At 42.9% G+C, this 21,757-nt stretch overlaps 1 protein-coding gene across 9 annotated transcripts in view; it reads left to right on the top strand.

Moving 5' to 3' along the window:
* LOC126293526 (uncharacterized) overlaps window positions 1–21,757 on the top strand; it is a 147,175-nt gene that overhangs the window by 50,349 nt on the left and 75,069 nt on the right. For all 9 annotated transcript variants that reach the window (XM_049986793.1, XM_049986785.1, XM_049986786.1 and 6 more), the window contains exon 3: window positions 1,472–1,697. In XM_049986793.1, the coding sequence (XP_049842750.1) occupies window positions 1,472–1,697 (226 nt within the window). The remainder of the gene's footprint in view (window positions 1–1,471; window positions 1,698–21,757) is intronic.

Here is a 21,757-nt window from a genome sequence, read left to right as displayed (position 1 = left end):
ATGCTATTGCATTTTTGGCTTACATGCCTTTGTCACACTTAAGATTCAGTGCCATATTGTTGTTATTGTTCTGCTTTTCATTCCAAAGATTCGTGTGATGCACTTCCCCCTGCCACTCTTTCCTGTGCAAGCCTCTACGTCTCCAAATAGCTACTGCAACCAGTGTGATCAATGTGATGTGAATTCCAGCCCAAGATGCTGGATTGGTGGTCATGTGGTGCATGATGTGTGCTTGCTTTGTGTGTGTGTGTGTGTGTGTGTGTGTGTGTGTGTGTGTGTGTGTGAGTGTGTGTCTTTTAATCACACCTGACTGCTACCTGATGTGTCTTCTTTATGGTAACTAGCAATGTGTCTATTCCTACATTGTCGGTGTTCGTACCTCAAGTTTCGAGTTTTGGTATATGAAAAATAGCAAGTCTTTGCTGCAGCTTGCGACCTTAGTGCACATCGACAGCAGGAATTAGTACCCTGTCACAACTAAATTTTCCTCTACCTTAACTATGTATCTGAATAATTTCTTTTATTTCATCCTCTGTGGAGCTAGTTGGCATATAAACCTGTACTACTGCGGTAAGTGTTGGCTTCATATCTGTTTTTGGCTTATGTGGACTCCTATTTTGTATTCATTATCAAACCTACTCTTGCACTACCCTACTTGATTTTTATTTATGATGCTGTACTCACCGGACTGAAACTCCTTTTCCACTTGCCACAGAACTTCACTAGTTCCCACAATATCCAACTTCAAATCATCCAGTTCCCTTTTTAAATTTTCTAACTTACCTGCCCAATTAAGGGATCTAGCAGTCTATGACCTGACCTGTAGATTGTGTTTGGTTTTTCACGATGACGACATCCCCCTTATCGGCCCCACCTGGAGACCCGAATGGGGAACTATTTTACCTCCAGAATACTTTACTCAGGAGAATGCCATCACCGTTTAACTACACAGTATAGCCGCATGCCCTCAGGAAAACTGACAGCTGTATTTTCCCGCCGCATTTAACTGTTCGCAGTACTGGCACAGTGAGGTCGTGTCGGTTCTTGTTACGAGACAGTGGCTTATAATCCAAAATTGCAATAGCACAATAAAAACAGTTACAGTTAAAAGTGAAAATTATATCTTTTAAAAACTCCCTTGGGATATTCCAGAGGTTACTAATATGTCTGAAGGTTTCTTTTTACTAAGAATGGCATACTATGTTCCGTTTGTTAGGAGCTCTTCTGTTCAGTCACAAAACTGGTCCAATATTCCGTACGCTCATCTTTTGTTTATTAGGCTACAGGGTGGAACCCTGTCAGACATCTTCCAAAAGTCGAGGAACGTCAACCTGGGCACCAGTATCTTGTGGATTAATTCACTATAAATTGACTACACAGTTAACAAGAGTAGTTTAAGGCACGAAACTTACGTCGAAGTATAAGAATTCAATCATTATCTGTTTCTCGTTGTGCATCTCTTACGCTGCAGGGCACAGAACGGGAGGAGCTGCTGCGGTGTCACCTGCTCCGAGTGCGCCCACTGCAGGTGTGAGAAGACGGACAGAGAGGTCTTACGGACAGCCGGTTCGATGCCACAACTGCGGACACTCACGATGATGCGCGGTACCAGAGCTCGCATCTTACGTAAGATCTGCAGGAACTGTCCGAATCTCACAACTTTGCAGCTTCATGGCTGTCAGAAGATGAACTACTCGGTAAGTTGAACCTTCTGTTATAGTGTGAGATATAAATGAGGGCCCACTTGTGCAAGTACTGTTTTTAGCCGGATGGACAATTCCTGTTTTCTGTACTTTATAGTGAGGGATCGGACAGGTTAAAAGATATGTGTACTTCTGAGAAGCAGAAAGTGCACGTGATTCAAAATGTAGCAATGTGGGACGTCTCAACTTGCTTTGAGACCACTCCTAGTGTTCATACATGGTGTTTTTTTCTTTCTTTCTTTTTTTCTTTTTTTTCATTTTTCAATTTATTTTTGGACTACAGTTACCTGTTAAAATTACATTGTAGGTTACATTTTTCATATTTTTGTTAACTAGCCTTTTCCCCTGGCTTCGGTCACATACACTTTTGACACATATATTACACACATGTCCTGCTCTCGCTCTCTGTGTCCACTTCTTCCTCTCCCTGTCCACCTCATCCTCCCACCTCTTCCCTACTCCCACATTTTCCCTACTCTCTCTCTCTGCCCATCTCCTGCTCCCCCTTTCTCTGTCTGCCCGCCTCTCCCTCCTCCTCCCTTTCTCGCCGTCAGTCTCTCCTGCCCCCCCTCCCCCCTCGCTCAGCTGTGCCACTGCAAGTTGTGCAGATACTACTCACATGACGTGCCAGCCATGCAGAGCAGCCTACATGTCGGTGGTAGGAAACCCTTTTGTGCCCGTATCTCCACTCTTATGGAAACTAGGAATTTGTAACTGCCACAGTGCCGAATGTGATACAGCAAGCAGCATGTCTTCCAGATTTGGGTGAAATTGATTAAGATGCAATTGACAATTTGCTTATTTCTGTAGTGTGAGAATTTTTGATGCAATGACCAAACTCGGCAATCAAGGTTAATAGAATAATAAAAAGTAGCAACCGGTATCACAAATTTGTTTTATATCTGGTGTCGGTAATTGGTTTTGGTCATTAAACCGACTTCAGACTGAGACCCCAGATGATGGAGGAGCCTGTGCCTAGCTCTGTTGTGTGATGCCTCTTGCTGTCTGGGACAGATACTACTTGGTACTGCTTATGGCTCCAGGCACTGGCTTCTCTCCTCATCTGGAGCCTCAGTCTGAAGACAGATGTCATGTTCTGCACTGTAATTTTTTATCATTACGGTAGAGTGTAATTAGTATTGTCAAGGAAGCACCTTCTCGTATGGCTCAGCTGCAGCGTGCTACCTCGAGTGACAGCGAGGGAAGCCAGACATGGATCAGCTCTGTGCAACAGATTAACCACCGGATTTCCTTTTTTTGTTTTAGGGTGCAGGATCGTACGCACCCGTGTCAGAAATGTAGAATGTCGGTGTCAATGACGAAGGCACCGCTGATATCACGGTCAGTTCGAGAGCCATCAGTGTACACAAAGGTACTATTGTGAATTTCCGTGTGAAGGTCATGAAACTGAAGGCGATAGAGCGAGGCTGGGGGTAGTGTCCTTAGGAAGCGAATGAAAGCTGAGGCGAACACGGGCCGCTGCGTGAAGTCGAGTTGGTGAAGTGTTCACACGCTTCAGGAAAGTGGCAGGTATTGTGAAGTTAAGCTGTCGGAGGAAGAGCCGAAAGTGAACTCTGGGAGGTAACAGAGAAGAGGAATGTGCCCCGTACTGGTGATGATCAAAGGAGTCATCGAAGAAGGAGGCACAGGGTGGGTGGTCGAGCACGGCAGACGAACGGCATGCTTACCTTCTGAGGAGAAAGTAGGATTGCAGTAGTTTGGCAGTTTCAGCACACAGACTCTCAGCTGGTCTAGTGAAAAGGTGCTAGTGACCAAAGAGACGCCACGATGGTGAATAGTATTGAGACAGGATAAGAGGGACAGATGTGCAGATGCAAAACCAAAACACCCATAGTCTAGTTTTGAATGGAAAAGGGACCGGTACAAACAGAGGAGGGTGGTTCAATCTGCTCCCAGGAAGAACCACAGAGGACACGTACAACATTGAGTGACTGCATACAGTGGGCTGCTAGGTAAGACACGTGGGAGTATCGAGGAAGTTTGCTATCGAGCATGAGACCCAGGAATTTAATAGTTTCAACAAACCGAAGAGGTACAGGTCCGAGGTGCAAAGATGGCAGAAGAAACCCATTGCACCACAAGAAATACGTACAAACAGTTTTGTCAATGAAAGAATGAAAGCCACTGTCCGTGCTCCAAGAGTAGAGATGATCGAGACATCGCCGAAGATGCTGCTCGATGAGACAAGTCCGTGTAGAACAGGAATAGATGCAAAATCGTCAACAAAAAGGGAGCCCAAGATGTCCAGTGGGAGTCAGGCCATTATGGGACTACTGGCGATAGCAGAGAGGACGACACTCGGGATGGAACCTCGAGGCACACTGATTTCCCAAATAAAGGTGTCTGACAAGGCAGAAGCCACACATACTTTGAAAATCCGGTATTTTTAAAATTTCTGAAGGAAACTGGATATGCGGCTACGGGAGCCCCATGTGTAGAGAGTACAGAGGATACCGGTCCTCCAGCAGTTGTCGTAGGCTTTCTTCGAATCGAAAAACACGGCCACAATCTGGGAGTTCTGCAGCAAACCGTTCGTGACACGGGTGGACAAAGTGATGAGATGGTCGACTGCAACTAAATCTGCAGTATGCAGTGCTCAGTAAATTGTGAGACTCGAACCACCGTACGGGCTGGGTGAGAATCGTACATTCCATCACCTTGTGAATGCAGCTGGTGAGAGAAATGGGGCAGTAGCTAGAAGGAAGGCGTTTGTCCTTACTGGACTTAGGTACGGGTATGACAGTGGTTTCATGCCAGCATCTGGGATGTGATGTCATCAGTCATACGACCACAGCACCGCCTGAGAGAGCGATCCACCAGATGTGATTCTCTCGATAAATGGAACAGAAGAACGACTGTGGTAGCCATTGTTCGCCGCAAGGCGCCACTAGGCCACTTCGTGTGCAGCAGAAGAGTGCAGTTGTGCCAGCCTACAGTTCGACTAACGTCGGCGTCTGCAGCTCAGTATTGCTGCCATCGAGTCTTTGTAGCTCTGTTCCAAGTTAGTCTTCAAATTCACCGGATTCGACATTCGAGATGACGAGAAATTAATTCGTCACTCCACGATTTGTGACTTGTAAATTATGTCATTCTACAGATGCTTAGTCTAGTCGCGCCTTCTGTAATTGTCAACCGACTGATTGTGGACTGCAGCAAAATTAAGAAATAAATACTTTCTTATTTTGTACTCCTGCTAATTAATTGTGTTTTCCTGTTGTAGCTACCGAGCAGTCTCGGCACAGTTGAACCCACGTTTCCACCTCCTCGGCTACCTCACCTTTGCCACCTCATGTTGACGGACTCGATTATGGTGGAAGATTGAGAGCCGTTGTGGGAAATGTGCCCTCTGCCCAGATGAGGTCGTACGAGTTAAGCAGAAAGTGCTTGCCCTGCCCGAGCCTCCTCCACTCATGAGAAGGCAGGAAAATGGCAGCCCGAGGTGTTGGAAATAGCAATAGGGTCCACTATAACACTGTCTGCTACTGTCAGGCCGGAAAATGGGGAGCGGATCTCCATCCCAGAGATCTGTCGGAGATCGACCCATGTGATGGATGAGGGAGTGGAATGTTAAAAGAACTAGTGAATGAAACTGAACTAGATTGTTTGCTGTCCTGAAGAAGGTGATGACACTGTGCACACAACTGTTTATAATGATTGCAGTTTGCCATCGTAGGATTACGGTTAAAAATGCAGAGAGCATGTGTCCGCACGCGAAATGCGTCACGGCACGCCTCGATCCACCGAGGGACCAGGGCGTGGCGTGGTGAAGAGAAAGTGCGAGGAATGGAATGTACTGTCACAGTAATGATAACGTCTGTAAGATACTCTACCTGGTCAGCACAATGTTTGTCGAAGGTCACCAGAGAAGAGTAAAGCCTCCGGTCAGACTTAGTAAGCTGCCATTTGGGTGTGCACGTAGATGGGATAGGAGTCAGCAAATGGATAGCACATGGGAAACGGTCACTCGATTACATGTCAGAGAATGGATGCCTCAGACAGTGGGTGAGCTGGGCAGTGCAGAAGGATAGCTCCAAATGGTAATAGGTGTGCATGAAGTGTGAAAGGAACGTGGGTGCTCCTATGTTAAGGCAGAGGAAGTTCATTTGATTGAGAAGGTCAGCCGAGAGGGCACTTGTCGGACACATTCTGTTAGAATCCCAAAGGGCTGATGCACATTAAAGTCACTGAGCAGCAGAATGGGGTGAGGTAGCTGCCCAGTAAACTCCAGAAAGCTGCGCAGTAAACTCCAGAAAGTCTGTCCCGGCGATATCAAATGGCCAGGGATGAAAATGATACAGAGGGAAAAGGTCAAGTGAGGAAGGAAAAGGCAAACTGCAACAGCTTGAAGATGGGTAATCGGAGAAGTGGATCGATTGTAAACGTCATTCCGTACGAGCTACAAGGCAGAATGCCCTCCTCAGGGGGGGAGGTCAAAACAGATTGGGAAGAATTGTGAGAGCTCAAAGTGGTCGTGAGGATGCAATTTTGTTTTCCCGGAGGCAGAGGACGAGTGGACACTGCGATTCTGAGAGCACCTGTAAAATTGCCGTCGTCGGATTGAAGAACGCAAACGTTCCACCAGAGGAGAGTCACGACGAGGAAAAAATGGAGGGATGTCACCTTGGCGGCTGCCGAGTGCCGGCCCACAGTCAGAAGGGAGCACACTTGCCTCAGATGATTGTTCACATTTGAGATTGCACTTCACGAACACCTGACAGAGGTACCAATTGGCAATGTGAGAATGTAGCAGCTCGGGCAATCACCTGTCCCTGGGCCCGGCCTCTTCCGAGGGGTACGTGCGAACTCTACCTGTCAACTCGGGGCTGGGATTTGAACATTACCCGTTCACGTGTTATGCATCAGAGGCGTGCGCTGGTCTTCGGCAGTGCACGGAGAGGAAGAACATAAAAGGAGGACCTCGAACGCCGAAACGGAGGAAGGATAGGAGAAGGGGAACAGAGAAAGAAAAAAGGAATGAAAAACAGTGCAGAGGCTGTTCTTATATTGGCCACTGAAAATGCAAAACACAGTTCCAGAAACATTCGAGACACATTCCCCGAGGGAGAAGAAATAGAACAGTGTGAGGATATATGTGCAGCACCGAAGGGAAACTGTGCCACAAAGCCTGGGGACACACGGTAGCCGAGTACGAACCCGCCAAAGAGTGGCGAGTCCCGTGAGGGGTTAAGAATTGGTGGTCTGTTACTTCGGTCAGCCTGAGTATGGCTTTTAGGTGGTTTCCTGCACTTGTGTAGGGAAATGCTGGGCTCGGCCACAATCTCCACTCGGTACAAATATCTGTAATATACGGTTACACAAAGAACAAAGTTTACACGATCCAGAGTCGTGTGGCAGCCACAGCTCTCCTCCCTGACGTTAACTGATGACCGTGGCACCAGAAAGGATATCTGGCCTCAAATTTAAAATAAAAACAAAATCTGCCAAATCGTGTTAAATAGTAGTGCCTTATGATGGAGTAAATGCTAGGAAAGACAGTTAGTGTTTGTGACGAAATTTTATGGTGCAGAACAACCAGATTTTTGATATTTCACAGTACCGTGCAGTCAATAAATTTTAGCATCATTAATAATATTTTCTGGGAGAATGACCTGTATTGCTCTACATTACTAAGTTCCTTAATTTAAAAAAATTCTTTAATTTTTAACTAATTTTCAATAATTTAGAATGTACTTTTATGTAATTATTTCATTTTGTATGTAGACATGTAATCAGGAGTATACTGCATAAATTACGTATAAAAAATAGGACATGTTTAATCAATTTACAAATGTATGTGAATTACTGAGAGACACAAGGAAATGTGTGTTAATTATATTAGACTGCTTAATAAAATTATACAACCATAAATTATATGAGCCACTGAGAACCATAAGAGGCCAAAGCATATCACCATTGATTGAGACTTTGTAGCATTTATTTATGCTTCTGACATCTGTCAATCTTAGGCTGCGTCATGTGTGTCTGTGCTCTAAATTCACAATATATGTATGAACAGTCACAAAAAGCTATCTCACTGGTTTCTCTGATATTCACTTAAATATTGGTTTGATGATGGTTTACTTAAGGCCCTTGTGGTTCTTAGTGTCTCATATTTGTCAGTTGTACAGAAAGTGCAAAATTGCTAAGCAGGAATGGCTAATGGATGAATGCAAGGCTACAGAAGCATGCATTACTGTGGGAAAGATAGATGCCATCTAGAGGAGCATTAAAATGACTTTCGGAGGAAAGAGAAACAGGTGCACGAATATAAAGAGCTCAGATGGCTCGCCAGTACTACACAAAGAATATGAAGCTGAACGGTGGAAGGAGTGTGTAGGACTTTACAATGCAAATCAACTTGAAAGCAAAGGGAAGATGACATAAATGAAAATGAGATGGGGATCTGATTGTGCGAGAAGAATTTGTTGGAGCACTAAAGGTTGAAATAAGGCCCTTGGAGGGAGTGACATTGCCTCAGAATTATTGAAATCCTTGGGGGAGTCAGCCATGACAGAACTATTGCATCGTATGTGTACAAGGTCTGTTCAAAATATTCCAGAACATTTGTAATTTTCATCAATGGTGTGTTAGAGTGAAATGTGGCTGGCATCCCCGTATGCTTGTGTTTAATGTGTAATTGGCAGAAGTTACATTGTTGTATTTCTGTTAGTTATTGTTCAGTGCTGCGTTTAGTAAAATGTTGTGTTGCACAGTTGGTGAATTTCGAGATGGAAGAGCTAGAGGAGCAATGCATCTGCATTAAATTGTGCAAGAAAATTTTCAGAAACACTCCAAATGGTGCAGGAAGCCTACGGTGATGAGTGATTAAGTCGTACTCTGTGTTACAAATGGCTGACACAGTTTAAAAATGGCTGGACAAAAGTTAGAGATGACCCTCATTTGGGACAACCTGCGACGTCTACCACTGACACTCGTGTCAGTAACACCGACAAAATTGTGCGTGCCAGTCACAGACTGACTGTCTGAGAGATTTCAGAATGTAACATTTCAATTGAACCGTGTCATGAAATCTTGACACGGCATATTGGAATGCAATGTGTTGCCAGCAAATTCGTCCCACAGCTCGTGAGTCGAGACCAGAAAGATCTTCGCCGTGCAACCTGTGAAGGGCTCTCGTATTGCACAAATGTGAATGAGACGGTCCTTAAGAGCATCGTAACGGGTGATGAGATGTGGGTCTACAGTTATGATGTTGAGACTTAGGTTCAATCTTCACAATGGATCGGGAAGGATTCTCGACACCAAAACTAGCTCATCAGGTCAGATCAAATGTCAAAGCCATGCGGACAGTTTTCTTTGACTTTGAATGATTAGTTCATCTTCATCATGAATTTGTGCCACAGGGACAAACAGTTAACCGATGGTAGGATTGGGACGTGTTACGAAGCCCAATAAAATGTGAGAAGCAAACAGCCTGAAAAGTGGCGAGACAGTTCACGGCTCTCGCACCACGATAACGCACCCACACATTCCTCCGTGTTGCTGCATGACTGTAGCACAAAAAATGAAATCATTTTGGTGCCTCATGCTCCATACTCTCCAGACCTGCTCTCTGCGGACTTTTTTTTATTTTCAAAGTTGAAATCCCTTTTGAAAGGACAAAGATTTGCAATGATAGACGACATAAAAGAAGATTTTCAGACGGCCCTTTGCATAATCTGTCTAGAGGCGTACCAGGACTGATTCCGGATGTAGAAACGGCATTGCGAGCAGTGTTATTAATTGTGCTGGAGAGTATTTTGAAAGAGAGCGTGTAGAAATAGTAGAAGGTAAGCCTAGACAAATTTTGTGGACAGAATTTTTTGAACAGACCTCGTAAGATGTATGAAACAGGCAAAATACCCTCTGAGTTCAAGGAGGGTGTCATGATTCCAGTACCAAAGAAGCCAGTTGCTGTGCTTACACTTGTGTATTCTACTGGACCAACGGTTTACTAAACCATTGTTGCAAAATACTGGCACCGTGAGGACAAGTCAACGAATAATTCACAAATATCAGTTTACCTTATACTGTGTTTAAATTGTGCATGTGTACTTTGCCAGCAGATAGTGGCATGTGTACACATTTAGAGGCTGCAGGGAACATCGTGGCGACTGAGGCGCTATGGTCGGTACCGTATTTACTCAAATCTAAGCTGCACTTTTTTTCTGGTTTTTGTAATCCAAAAAACCACCTGTGGCTTAGAATCGAGTGCAAAGCAAGTGGAAGTTCTGAAAAATGTTGGTGTGTGCCGCCACAGCTTACTTCTGCCGTCGAATATATGTAGCGCTACACAGTCTTGCTTTGCAGGCACAAAGATAAATACTGGCGCCAAAACCTCTGTGTCAGTAAATAAATTTAAAAAAAAGATGGAAGACCAGCTTTTTTTCCTCCGCCCCGAGTTTCGACCACTGCATTTTCACACATTATCCAATGAAGTAAATACAAATTTCGTATTGTTCATCTTCGAATGTAGCAACATTTCAGTGTACTACGAAAATCCGACTGGCAAGACAGTTTCAGGTTTTTGTCAATATAGCCAACTCTACATTCTGAATTTTTTCCTACCTGTGAGAAGAGATGGTTGCTAATAGGAACTTTTATGAATTGTGAATTACATGCAGCATTCTCTTCACCAGAAGAATAATACGGTTATAAACATTTTCGCATGTATTCTTTCGTGTTTGCAGCTATCTCATTTAAATCCTGTCTGCCCAATAAACTACGAAACAAGAGTGAGACAACAGCAAACGCGGAAGAATGTACATATCGTGTCGTGTTTATATTTGTATTATTCTTATGCCTAATAGTGATACAGTCAGAAATGAAGCACGGCATTTAACTAGATTTTTAAATCTAAGATGACCCTAATTTTTGTGCAGAGTGTAATGTACTAAAGAGGCGTGTGCAAAGATTTTCAAACTGAGAAAAATTTTCGTTAAACTCTCGTTCAGAACATCTTCTATCATACTGAGTCTATTATTTGGTTCTTATTGATCATTATCAAAGAAAGCAGCAGTGTAAGTAATAACAAATAGCAGTCTCTTGCTATTGTTTCGCTAATGAGACGATTCCTCTTTTTGTTTTTTTGATGCGGTGGTAGCGTGCACAAAAGCAAGCCATGCCGCGAGTGGCAACAGGCCGTAAACACTCACTATCAGAATGGACAAACAATGCATGACACAGTACAGTAACGCATTTTCATCTCAGAGTGACGTAAACACCTATAACAAAGAGAGCGGCACTTATGACATCAAAGAAAAATAAAAGTCAATTCAAACCAGACGAAGCACGTGTAAAAGGAAGGGTACCCGTATAAATACGGACGGAGTGTCTGACGCATAGCAATGGCTACCTGGTAAAGCTTAACTGCTGAGCTTATGACTCGAACCAAACTACTGTAGCTTCATCGTCATTCATTCAACCTAAATTGTGTCTCATATTACAATGGACCAACTTTGTTTAGATTTGGAGATGCGGCCTAAAACTTTTCTCTCCCCTTGAATTTCGACTCTCAAATTTCAGGTGCGCCTTAGATTCGAGTGCAGCTTAGATTCGAGTAAATACGGTATGCTACCTAAGTGTACACAAGAAGAACAGCATGTGGTCGTGCATTTCTTGTGGGTTGAAGGGCTGTCCACAGGAGAAGTGTATTGTGAAGTGAGTCCCGTGTATGTTGACAACTGTTTATCACAAAAATCTGCATTCACTCGGATCAAGTGGTTGCAACTGAAACCGAGGAGCAGTGTGTGGAGCAGATATTTTGTAACGAGTGGTATGTGGCGATGAGTGACGTAGCACGTGCTGTAGGCTGTTCATGTCAAACAGCTTACACTGTGATGGATGAGCAGCTGAAGTTTCATAAAGTTTGTGCACAGCGGTTGCTGTGACTGAGGAGCACAAAATTAATATAACGGGTTTTTCTCAACAGTACCTCATTCGATACTCTGGAGAAGGAAGGAAGGAAGGAAGGAAGGAAGGAAAGAAGGAGAGGATTTAGTGGCACAAATTGTTGCAGGGGTCAAGTTTTGGGTTCACTACTTTCAACCAGAAACCAAACGACCATCCACGGAACGGAAGCATTCTACCTCTTCAACATTAAAAACACTGAAAGCCATTCCATCAGACTGCAAGATTCTGCTCACCACGTTTTAGGACACGTGAGGGCTGTACTGGTGAAATTCCGGCCTCACAGTGAGACACCGAATGCCGTGTCATACTGCACCAGTATGTGGGAACTCTTGACACACCATTCACCACAAGTGTCGTGATTCCTCTAGATGACAGTGCCTGCCCTCGTACAGAAACATATATGCAGTAGCTGTTACCAATATTTAATTGGGAATGCTTTGAACAGTTGCCATACAGTCCCAACTTACCCTCAGAAGACTTCTTTGCTGCCAGTTATTAAGGTGGGGTAAGTGTCTGAATGTACAATGTGAATATGTAGCAAAGTGAAACAAGTTTCAGGAAGTTACTTTGATTTTTATTGCCTCTAGCCTGTTTTGCAACTTATTTATTGACGCGCCATCACGCTTACAGAGATACAGGAAAACTAGTAGAAGCTGACCTCGAGGAAGGTCAGTTTGGGTTCCAGAGAAATGTAGAAACACACAGGGCAATACTGCCCCTGAAGTTAGCTGGTGTAAAATATGGAGAGTGAAAGGATATTTATGGCATGTACAGAGAGTAGACTGCAGATGTAAAAGTTTAAAGGCACGAAAGTTGCAGTGTCGTACAGTATCAATACCGTGCCAGGCGGAACGCATCCACTGCTGTCTTGAAGCCAAATCTCTGGTCGTACACGTATGTAGCACCACTGCTGAACTGGATAAGAAGACACTGCAATGAGCCAACTAGTAGTCTACGAGCGAAGGTTATAGTGGCGTTTCTGTATTGTGATCATTTATGATGATTAGGCTCTGTCTAATGGAATGTCTCAGACTTGCTGTACGAATTTAAGTAAACAGCTGTGCCACTGTGATTGTGCGTACTTCTAATCTTATCTGCTCTCTGTCTAAGCACCCGCTATTCCACGGCACCCACCATGTGCGGATCCGACGAAAGGGAAGCAGTACTGCGAAATGAGGAAGATGGGGTTGTAGCCTAAACCAAATGTCGTTCAGTCTGTTCACTGAGCGAGCAGTAAAGGCAACCGGGAATATATTTGCAAATGGAATTAAAGCCCAGGAAGAAGAAATTAAAAGTTTGAAGTTTCCTGATGACTTTGTAATTTCTGTTAGTGTTGGGAGAGGACTCGGAAGAGTAAGTGAACAGAACAGATAGTGTCTCGAAAAGAGGATATTAGACAAACGTCTACAAAAGTGAGACAGGGTAGCAGAATTTAGTCGAATTAAAACGGACTGTGGCGAGAGAATTAGATTGGGAAATTGGACACTAAATGTAGTGTAGGAGTTATGTTATCTGAGTAGCAAAATAACATAATTGCTGAATTAGAGAGGATGTAACATGCAGATTATCAATAACAAAAAAAGCATTTCTGAAAAAGAGGGCTCTGTTAACATCGAATTCAAACTTAAGTGTCAGAAAGTTCACCTCTGTAACCAAACGATTAATGTTACTGCCTTCAGTGTGGAGGACGCAGGTTAAATTCCTGGTACCTCCTCAGATATTTTTTGAGATAGGGAGATATGCTGCGGTATTCACTCAGCCCTTATGAGGTCAAATTAAGAAGCAACAGCATCATCAGGATTCATCTGCTGGCTACAACGGCTGGAGCAATTACCAGCTTTATGATCACACGTTCCACTGTCATAGACCACTCCTCGTAGCGCCTTTTAGGCAGCAGTTGGCCAGTCAGAACAGGCCTGAGGCCTAATCTGTGAGCGGTGTTTAGGTTTATGTTAGAGACCTTTCCTGAAGGTACTTGTGTGGAGTCTACATTTGTATGTAATTGGGACGTGATTGATAAGCAATTCAGGCAAAAGAGATCCTTTTGAAATATGTTGCTACAGAAGAAAACTGAAGGTTAGATGAGTAACTGACAAAGAGGTACTCTGTGAAATAGAGGTAACATAGACTTAAGATTGTCTGACGACAATGCTTTCACCATTGAAATCCCTTTAAGGTCAAACGAAGATAAAGGTGTAAATAATATTTACAAAAGAAACTTCTCTGCAGACAGCTGCCATCAGTTCATAAGTATATTAGAAAATATAAATTGGTTAGATGTTATGAAACAAGCAAGTACAGATGAGGCATATAGTGTATTTGCATCTAATTATCTGATGAACTTTGAGATGTGTTTTCCAAATAAACTGACCAGAATGAAGTCTAATGGACACATAAAGTCAGGTTCATGGATGACTGTTGGTATTAATGAATCATGTGAAAAAATGAAAAAATTCAATTCAGAGTTGAGGGAGTGTGCAGATGCTGATTTTATAGAATGTGTAAAAATGTATATGAAAACATACTGCAGAGTAATTGCAAATGCAAAGTTAATAAGTAATGACATGGAAATAAAACAGTCCAGAAATAAAACTAAAATAGCATGGGAAATTGTGAGAAAAGAAACTGGGGTACCTATCAAAGATAAGGAGATTATTCTAAAATATGAGGAGAATAAAATGTTACATAAATATGCCATGCCCAGTTATACACTCCTGGAAATTGAAATAAGAACACCGTGAATTCATTGTCCCTGGAAGGGGAAACTTTATTGACACATTCCGGGGTCAGATACATCACATGATCACACTGACAGAACCACACGCACATAGACACAGGCAACAGAGCATGCACAATGTCGGCACTAGTACAGTGTATATCCACCTTTCGCAGCAATGCAGGCTGCTATTTTCCCATGGAGACGATCGTAGAGATGCTGGATGTTGTCCTGTGGAACGGCTTGCCATGCCATTTCCACCTGGCGCCTCAGTTGCACCAGCGTTCGTGCTGGACGTGCAGACCACGTGAGACGACGCTCCATCCAGTCCCAAACATGCTCAATGGGGGACAGATCTGGAGATCTTGCTGGCCAGGGTAGTTGACTTACACCTTCTAGAGCACGTTGGGTGGCACGGGATATGTGCGGACGTGCATTGTCCTGTTGAAACAGCAAGTTCCCTTGCCGGTCTAGGAATGGTAGAACGATGGGTTCGATGACGGTTTGGATGTACCGTGCACTATTCAGTGTCCCCTCGACGATCACCAGAGGTGTACGGCCAGTGTAGGAGATCGCTCCCCACACCATGATGCCGAGTGTTGGCCCTGTGTGCCTCGGTCGTATGCAGTCCTGATTGTGGCGCTCACCTGCACAGCGCCAAACACGCATACGACCATCATTGGCACCAAGGCAGAAGCGACTCTCATCGCTGAAGACGACACGTCTCCATTCGTCCCTCCATTCACGCCTGTCGCGACACCACTGGAGGCGGGCTGCACGATGTTGGGACGTGAGCGGAAGACGGCCTAACGGTGTGCGGGACCGTAGCCCAGCTTCATGGAGACGGTTGCGAATGGTCCTCGCCGATACCCCAGGAGCAACAGTGTCCCTAATTTGCTGGGAAGTGGCGGTGCGGTCCCCTACGGCACTGCGTAGGATCCTACGGTCTTGGCGTGCATCCTTGCCTCGCTGCGGTCCGGTCCCAGGTCGACGGGCACGTGCACCTTCCGCCGACCACTGGCGACAACATCGATGTACTGTGGAGACCTCACGCCCCACGTGTTGAGCAATTCGGCGGTACGTCCACCTGGCCTCCCGCATGCCCACTATACACCCTCGCTCAAAGTCCGTCAACTGCACATACGGTTCACGTCCACGCTGTCGCGGCATGATACCAGTGTTAAAGACTGCGATGGAGCTCCGTATGCCATGGCAAACTGGCTGACACTGACGGCGGCGGTGCATAAATGCTGCGCAGCTAGCGCCATTCGACGGCCAACACCGCGGTTCTTGGTGTGTCCGCTGTGCCGTGCGTTTGATCATTGCTTGTACAGCCCTCTCTCAGTGTCCGGAGCAAGTATGGTGGGTCTGACACACCAGTGTCAATGTGTTCTTTTTTCCATTTCCAGGAGTGTATAAATAATTACTTCTTAAATGTATCCCAGACATTAAGCAGGAATTTTGTGGAGCAGATTAAGAGAGCAGCACCCAAGGCAGCCAGCAGTATGATGGCAGTCCCAACAAACGAAAAGGAAGTTTTAAAAGTGAGTAAAAGTCTCAAGTCCAAGATGTCAGCTGGAGTAGTTGAGGTGCCAATAATAATAGCAAAGAAAACAGCTAATCAAATAGCGAAACCACTGGTGCACGTAGCAAACTTGTCAATGGCTGAGGGCGTGTTTGCACAGAAACTGAAAATTTTTAAAGTCGTTCCCCTGTTGGAACAAGAGTGATAAGCTTAAAACAGAAAACTACAGACCTATCTCACTTCTCCCAACTTTCTCAATGTGTACTCATATTTCATTAGTATCTCTAAAACCTTAATCTTAATATCCACAATCTATTTCATTTGTATCTCTAAAACCTTAATCTTAATATCCACAATCTGATAAACAGTAATCAGCACGGTTTTCAAGCTGGGAGAAGTACTGAAACAGCTGTACTGGAATACACAAAAGAAATAATCAGTAAATTGGAAGAGGGAAAAAGTGTAGTTGGGATAAATCTAGATCTGTCAAAAACCTTTGACACTGTTGACCACAGCATACTTTTGGAAAAGCTTGAAGCTATAGGTATCAGAGGACCGGTAAAAAAAAGTGGTTTGAGTCATATCTGGAAAAGAGGATGCAGGTAGCTGAAATTACAGCACCAAATATTAACCAAAAAATGAAACAAAGATCAGATCCAAGGGAGGTCACAGTAGGAGTACCCCTAGGAAGTGTATTAGGCCCTTTGCTGTTCCTCATTTATATTAATGATATTCAGGTGTCGGAGAGAAAATCTAGAATTATGGTATTTGCTGATGATACTAGTTTAATAGTTAGTGATATGAAGCAGTCATTGCACAGTACTGTGGACCATGTCCTACAAGATATACAAAAATGGTTTAGTGCAAACAAGTTAACACTCAATGCAAAAAAAAAAAAAAAAAAAAATGTGCAATATGGAAAAATAAGTGAACATGATGACCTAAATGCCACCATGGAGGACAAACAACTTGAAAGAGTGCAGTGTGCAAAATTCCTGGGTATGCACAGTGTTGAGAAGATAAACTGGAAGGACCATGTGGTGAGCTTAGCACTCAAACTAAATTCAACATGTTTTGTACTTAGAATAATTTCAAGAGTTTGTAGTAATGACTGTACCAGATTAATATATTTTGGCGATTTTCAGTCCTTTGTGTCCTATGGGATAGTATTCTGGGAAAAAACAAATTGTCATCTAAATGAGATTTTCAAATTGCAAAAATGTGCAATTTGGATAATGACCTCAAACACATTGTAGGCCCCTTTTTAAAGCATTGAAAATTTTAACAATTCCGTCATTATACATTCTGAAATGTCTGTTGATGATCAAAAGAAGTCAGGACAAAATGAAGACCAATACAGACTACCATAATTACGATACACGGCAATGTTAAGATCTCTCCTTACAAGCTGTAACAAGGACCCGAAGTCAGAAACATGTTTGTAATCAAGGCTTCAAACTTTTTAATGCACTACCAAAACATATCGAGCTGGGAAATAAGGATAAATTTAAAGCTGTTATAAAGAATCAGATTCTTGACAAATGTTGATACAGTGTAAGTGAAATTCTTGGCTCAACTGTATTAGAATATAAAGAACCACATGCTTGACAAATGTTATGACAGCACAAGTGAATATCTCTGCGCAACTGTATAATAATATATGTGTAAATTAATGTGACAAATGAAATTACATCAGTGATTATGTCTGTCAAGCACATAAGAAGATTAAGAACCACGCGCTTAACAAATGTCACTACATGAGAAGTGAATAGCTCTGCTCAACTGTAAAAGAATGAATGATATCATAAATGTGACAAATGAAATCACAACATCAAGGAATAGGCCTGTTAAGCACATAAGAAATTACATTATAAAAACACTTCTTAGTTGTATATTGTATTAAACATAAGATAGATTCATATGAATTCAGAATAGAAAAATATTTTGTTAAGATATTATATAGTTGTTGAAATGCATCCTGACAAATCCTATATCACAAGTGTGATCATTGGGATGATAATAAATGAATAAATAAATTGGGGGGGGGGGGGGGGGAATAGCTCTCTGGCACAATATGGCTAAAGGAAGGAGTAGCTTGATACAGCACAATCTGCGGCATTGAGGAGTAATTAATTTGGTGGTGGAGGGAAGTATATTTGATTATAATGCTTTACTTGGACTGAAGTTCAAAATACTTTTCAGTTACTGGCGCCTGCTATACGAAGCAGACTTTGAAGGAATATGAGGAAACTCTGTACATCATAATAAATTTCCGTTGCATTGCAATAGTATAAAAATAGTTTTGTTGTAATACTTTCTTCTTTTGTTTACCCACCTTAGTGTAGAAAACTATTAGTAGATCAGTTTTCTTGGATTTAGTAAAATAATTTGTGTTTACTTTTAAGTCAAAGACAGCTACCACTCATTGCTGTAATTAAAGGCTTATTACATTCTCTGAGTATTTAATCCCAATCTTTCATTTGGGCTAAATGGATCTTTAATGCTGCAGTTGCATATAACTACCCAAACTTTGTGCAAAATAAAAATAAAAAATACCCAGCTGCAAATTTTTTTAATTGTAAATAATTCCTCTCACTACATATATTGTGAATTGTGATAATGAATGTGATAATTCCTCTCACTACTCACTATAAATCTACATTATACATTCACAAATCATTTCCTGTGATGAACAGGTGAGAAATAATTGTACTGGCAATAGACAATAACTAAACATTTTCTTAATATAAATTACATGGTACAGTTACAGAGCTGTCTTCTTCTTCTTCTTCTTCTTCTTCTTCTTTAAGGCACAGTGAGGTTATTGACTATACAGCTGCCGTCTTTTCACCTTTGCTTACTGTCGGCTAATACGTCGTGGTGCCTGGCGTTGCATCAGATGAGAAAGATGATACCACACTGCCAGTATTGTAAACTCCACATGAAATGGAGACCGAAAAATTTGAGTAAATGTATTGAAAAGAAACTAAACTAAACTACGCCCGAACAGGCAATGAAGGCACAACAGTACCGACCGGTTCAAAATGGTTCAAATGGCTCTGAGCACTATGCGACTCAACTTCTGAGGTCATCAGCTGCCTAGAACTTAGAACTACTTAAACCTAACTAACCTAAGGACACCACACACATTCATGTCCGAGGCAGGATTCGAACCTGCGACCGTAGCGGTCGCTCGGTTCCAGACTGTAGCGCCTAGAACCGCACGGCCACTCCGGCCGGCTAGGTACCGACCGGTTGCCGTGCCATCCTCAGCCCACAGGTGTCACCGGATACAGAGGGGGACGTGGTCACCACAGTGCTCTCCCGACCGTACGTCAGCTTAAGAGACCGGAGCCGCTACTTCTCGATCAAGTAGCTCCTCAGTTTGCCTTGTGAGAGCCGAGTGCACCCTGTTTGCCGACAGCAGTCGGCAGACCCTATGGTGACCTGTCTGAGTGCTAGCCCGGCCCGACAGTGCTTAACTTTGGTAAACTGATGGGAACAGATGTTACCACTATGGCAAGGCCACTGCCAAATGTATTGAGATGAAGCTAACGTAAATGCTATGAAGTATAAAATTATGAATGTTTGCCTGATGTCAGTTGGGCAGGGAATGTTAGTAATACTACATATTTTAGAGGCAGACCAGAACTTAATTACAGGAAAGAAGGAAAGAGGTTCAAACAAGTGTAGGCTGAGTGGTTTTTCAGAGATGAAGAGACAGACAGCTGCATCAAACTAGGCAACTCTTACAAATCTCTGGATGTAAGTATTTGTAGGGAAATTAAACTGAACTGTTTTGTAGCCTCTGGCATAGGTAAACAGGTGGCAGACTTTGGTTCATTGGTAGAACACTAAGAAAATAGAATGAGTGCATGAAAGTGATTGCTTGCAAAACACTTCTGCCATCCATTCTAGAATATTTCTCAGGTGTGTGAGACCCATACCAGACAAGACTAACGGTGGATATTCAAAGGGTAGAAAGAAAGGCAGCCTGAATGATCGCAGGTTTGTCTGACCTGTGAGAGAGTGTCACAGAGATACTGCAGATACTGAATTGATAGACTCATCTGCATCTATACTTTGCAAACCACGGTGAACTACACGGCGGAGAATATGTCCCGTTTTACCAGTTACTGGGGTTTCTTCCTGTGACATTCGTGTATGGAGTGTGGGAAGAATGATTGTTTAAGTGCCTCTGTGTGTGTGCAGTAATTATTCTAATCGTTCCCTAGTGCCACCTCTGTGAGCAATACAAGGGAGTTGTAGTATATTCCTAGAGTAATTATCTAAAGCCAGCTCTTGAGAGATCATTAATAGAGTTTGTTGGGGTAGTTTACATCTATCTTCAAGAGTCTTCTGGTTCAGTTCCTTCAGTATCTTTGTGACAATCTCCCACAGATTAAACAAACCGGTGACCATTCATGTTCCCCTTCTCTGTATATAATAATATCCCCTGTTAGTCCTATATGGTACGGCTCCTACACACTGGAGCAATATTTTAGGATAGGTTACACTAGTGATTTGTAAACAATCTCTGTTGTAAACTGATTGCACTTTCCCAGTATTCTACCAATAAACCAAAGTCTACCATGTGCTTTAGCCACGACTGAACCTATGTGATTATTCCATTTCATGCCCCTGCAAAGCATTACACCCAGGTGCTTGTATCAGCTGGCTGATTCCAGCAGTGACTCATTGGTATTATGGTCATAGGATACTACATTTTTTCAGTTTGTGAATTGCAAAATTTTACATTTCTGAACATTTAGAGCAAGTTGCCAAACTCTGCATCAAGTTGAAATCTTATCAAGATCTGACTGAATATTTATGTAGTTTCTCTCAAATAGAACTTCATTATAGATAACTGAATCATCTGCAAAAAGACTGATTTTACTATTAATATTGTCTGCAAGTCATTAATATACAACATGAACAGAAAGGGTCTGAACACTCATCCCTATTGTACACCCGAAGTTACTTCTACATCTGATGATCACTCTCCATCCAAGATAACGGGCTGCATTCTCCCTACCAAAAAGTCCTCAACCCAGTCACAAATTTCATTTGGTACCCCATATGATCATACTTTTGACATTGCAGTACTAAGAGAAATGCTTTTTGGAAATCAAGTAACACAGCATCTACCTGGTTGTCGTGATCCAAAGCTTTCAGTATGTCATGTGAGAAAAGTGCGAATTGGGTTTCACATGATGAATCTTTTCAAAAACTGTGCTTGGTGGCAATGAGGAGGTCATTTTGTTCAATATAGCTGATTATGTTTTAGCTCAGAATACGTTCTGAGATTCTACAACAAATTAGTGTCAAAGATATTAGACAGTAGTTTTGTGCATCACTTCTACAACGCTTCTTGTAGATGGGTGTGACCTGTGCCATTTTTCCAAAAATTGGGCATGGTTTTTTGTTTGGGGATCTACAATAGATTGTAGTGAGGAGAGGGGTTAACTCGGCTGCAAATTCAGCAGAGAATCCGACAGGGACTCCATTGGTCCCTGGAGCTTTGTTTAGTTTTAACGATTTCAGCCGTTTCTCAGCACAATTGACACTAACACTTATTGAATTCATCTTTTCAGTGGTTTGAGGATTAAATAGGAGCAACTCTCCTTGGTTTTCCTTTGTAGAGGAACATTTGAAAATGGAGTTAAGCATTCCACCTTTGCATCTACATCTACGTGGTGGAGGGTACTTTCACTACCACGTTTTGATCCTCCAACCCTGTTCCACTCCTGAATAGTGTGTGGGAAGATTGATTGTCAGTAATCCTCTGTATTGGCTCTAATTTCTTGAATTTTCTCCTCGTGGTTAATACACGGGATGTATGTGGGGGTGAAGTAATGTGGTGTCGGACTCCTCCTGAAA

Source organism: Schistocerca gregaria, chromosome 10, assembly GCF_023897955.1.
Source record: "Schistocerca gregaria isolate iqSchGreg1 chromosome 10, iqSchGreg1.2, whole genome shotgun sequence".
Classification (NCBI taxonomy): Eukaryota; Metazoa; Arthropoda; class Insecta; order Orthoptera; family Acrididae; genus Schistocerca; species Schistocerca gregaria.
The sequence above is the reverse complement of the archived record's forward strand: the minus strand, read 5'-3'. Positions and strand labels throughout refer to the sequence as shown.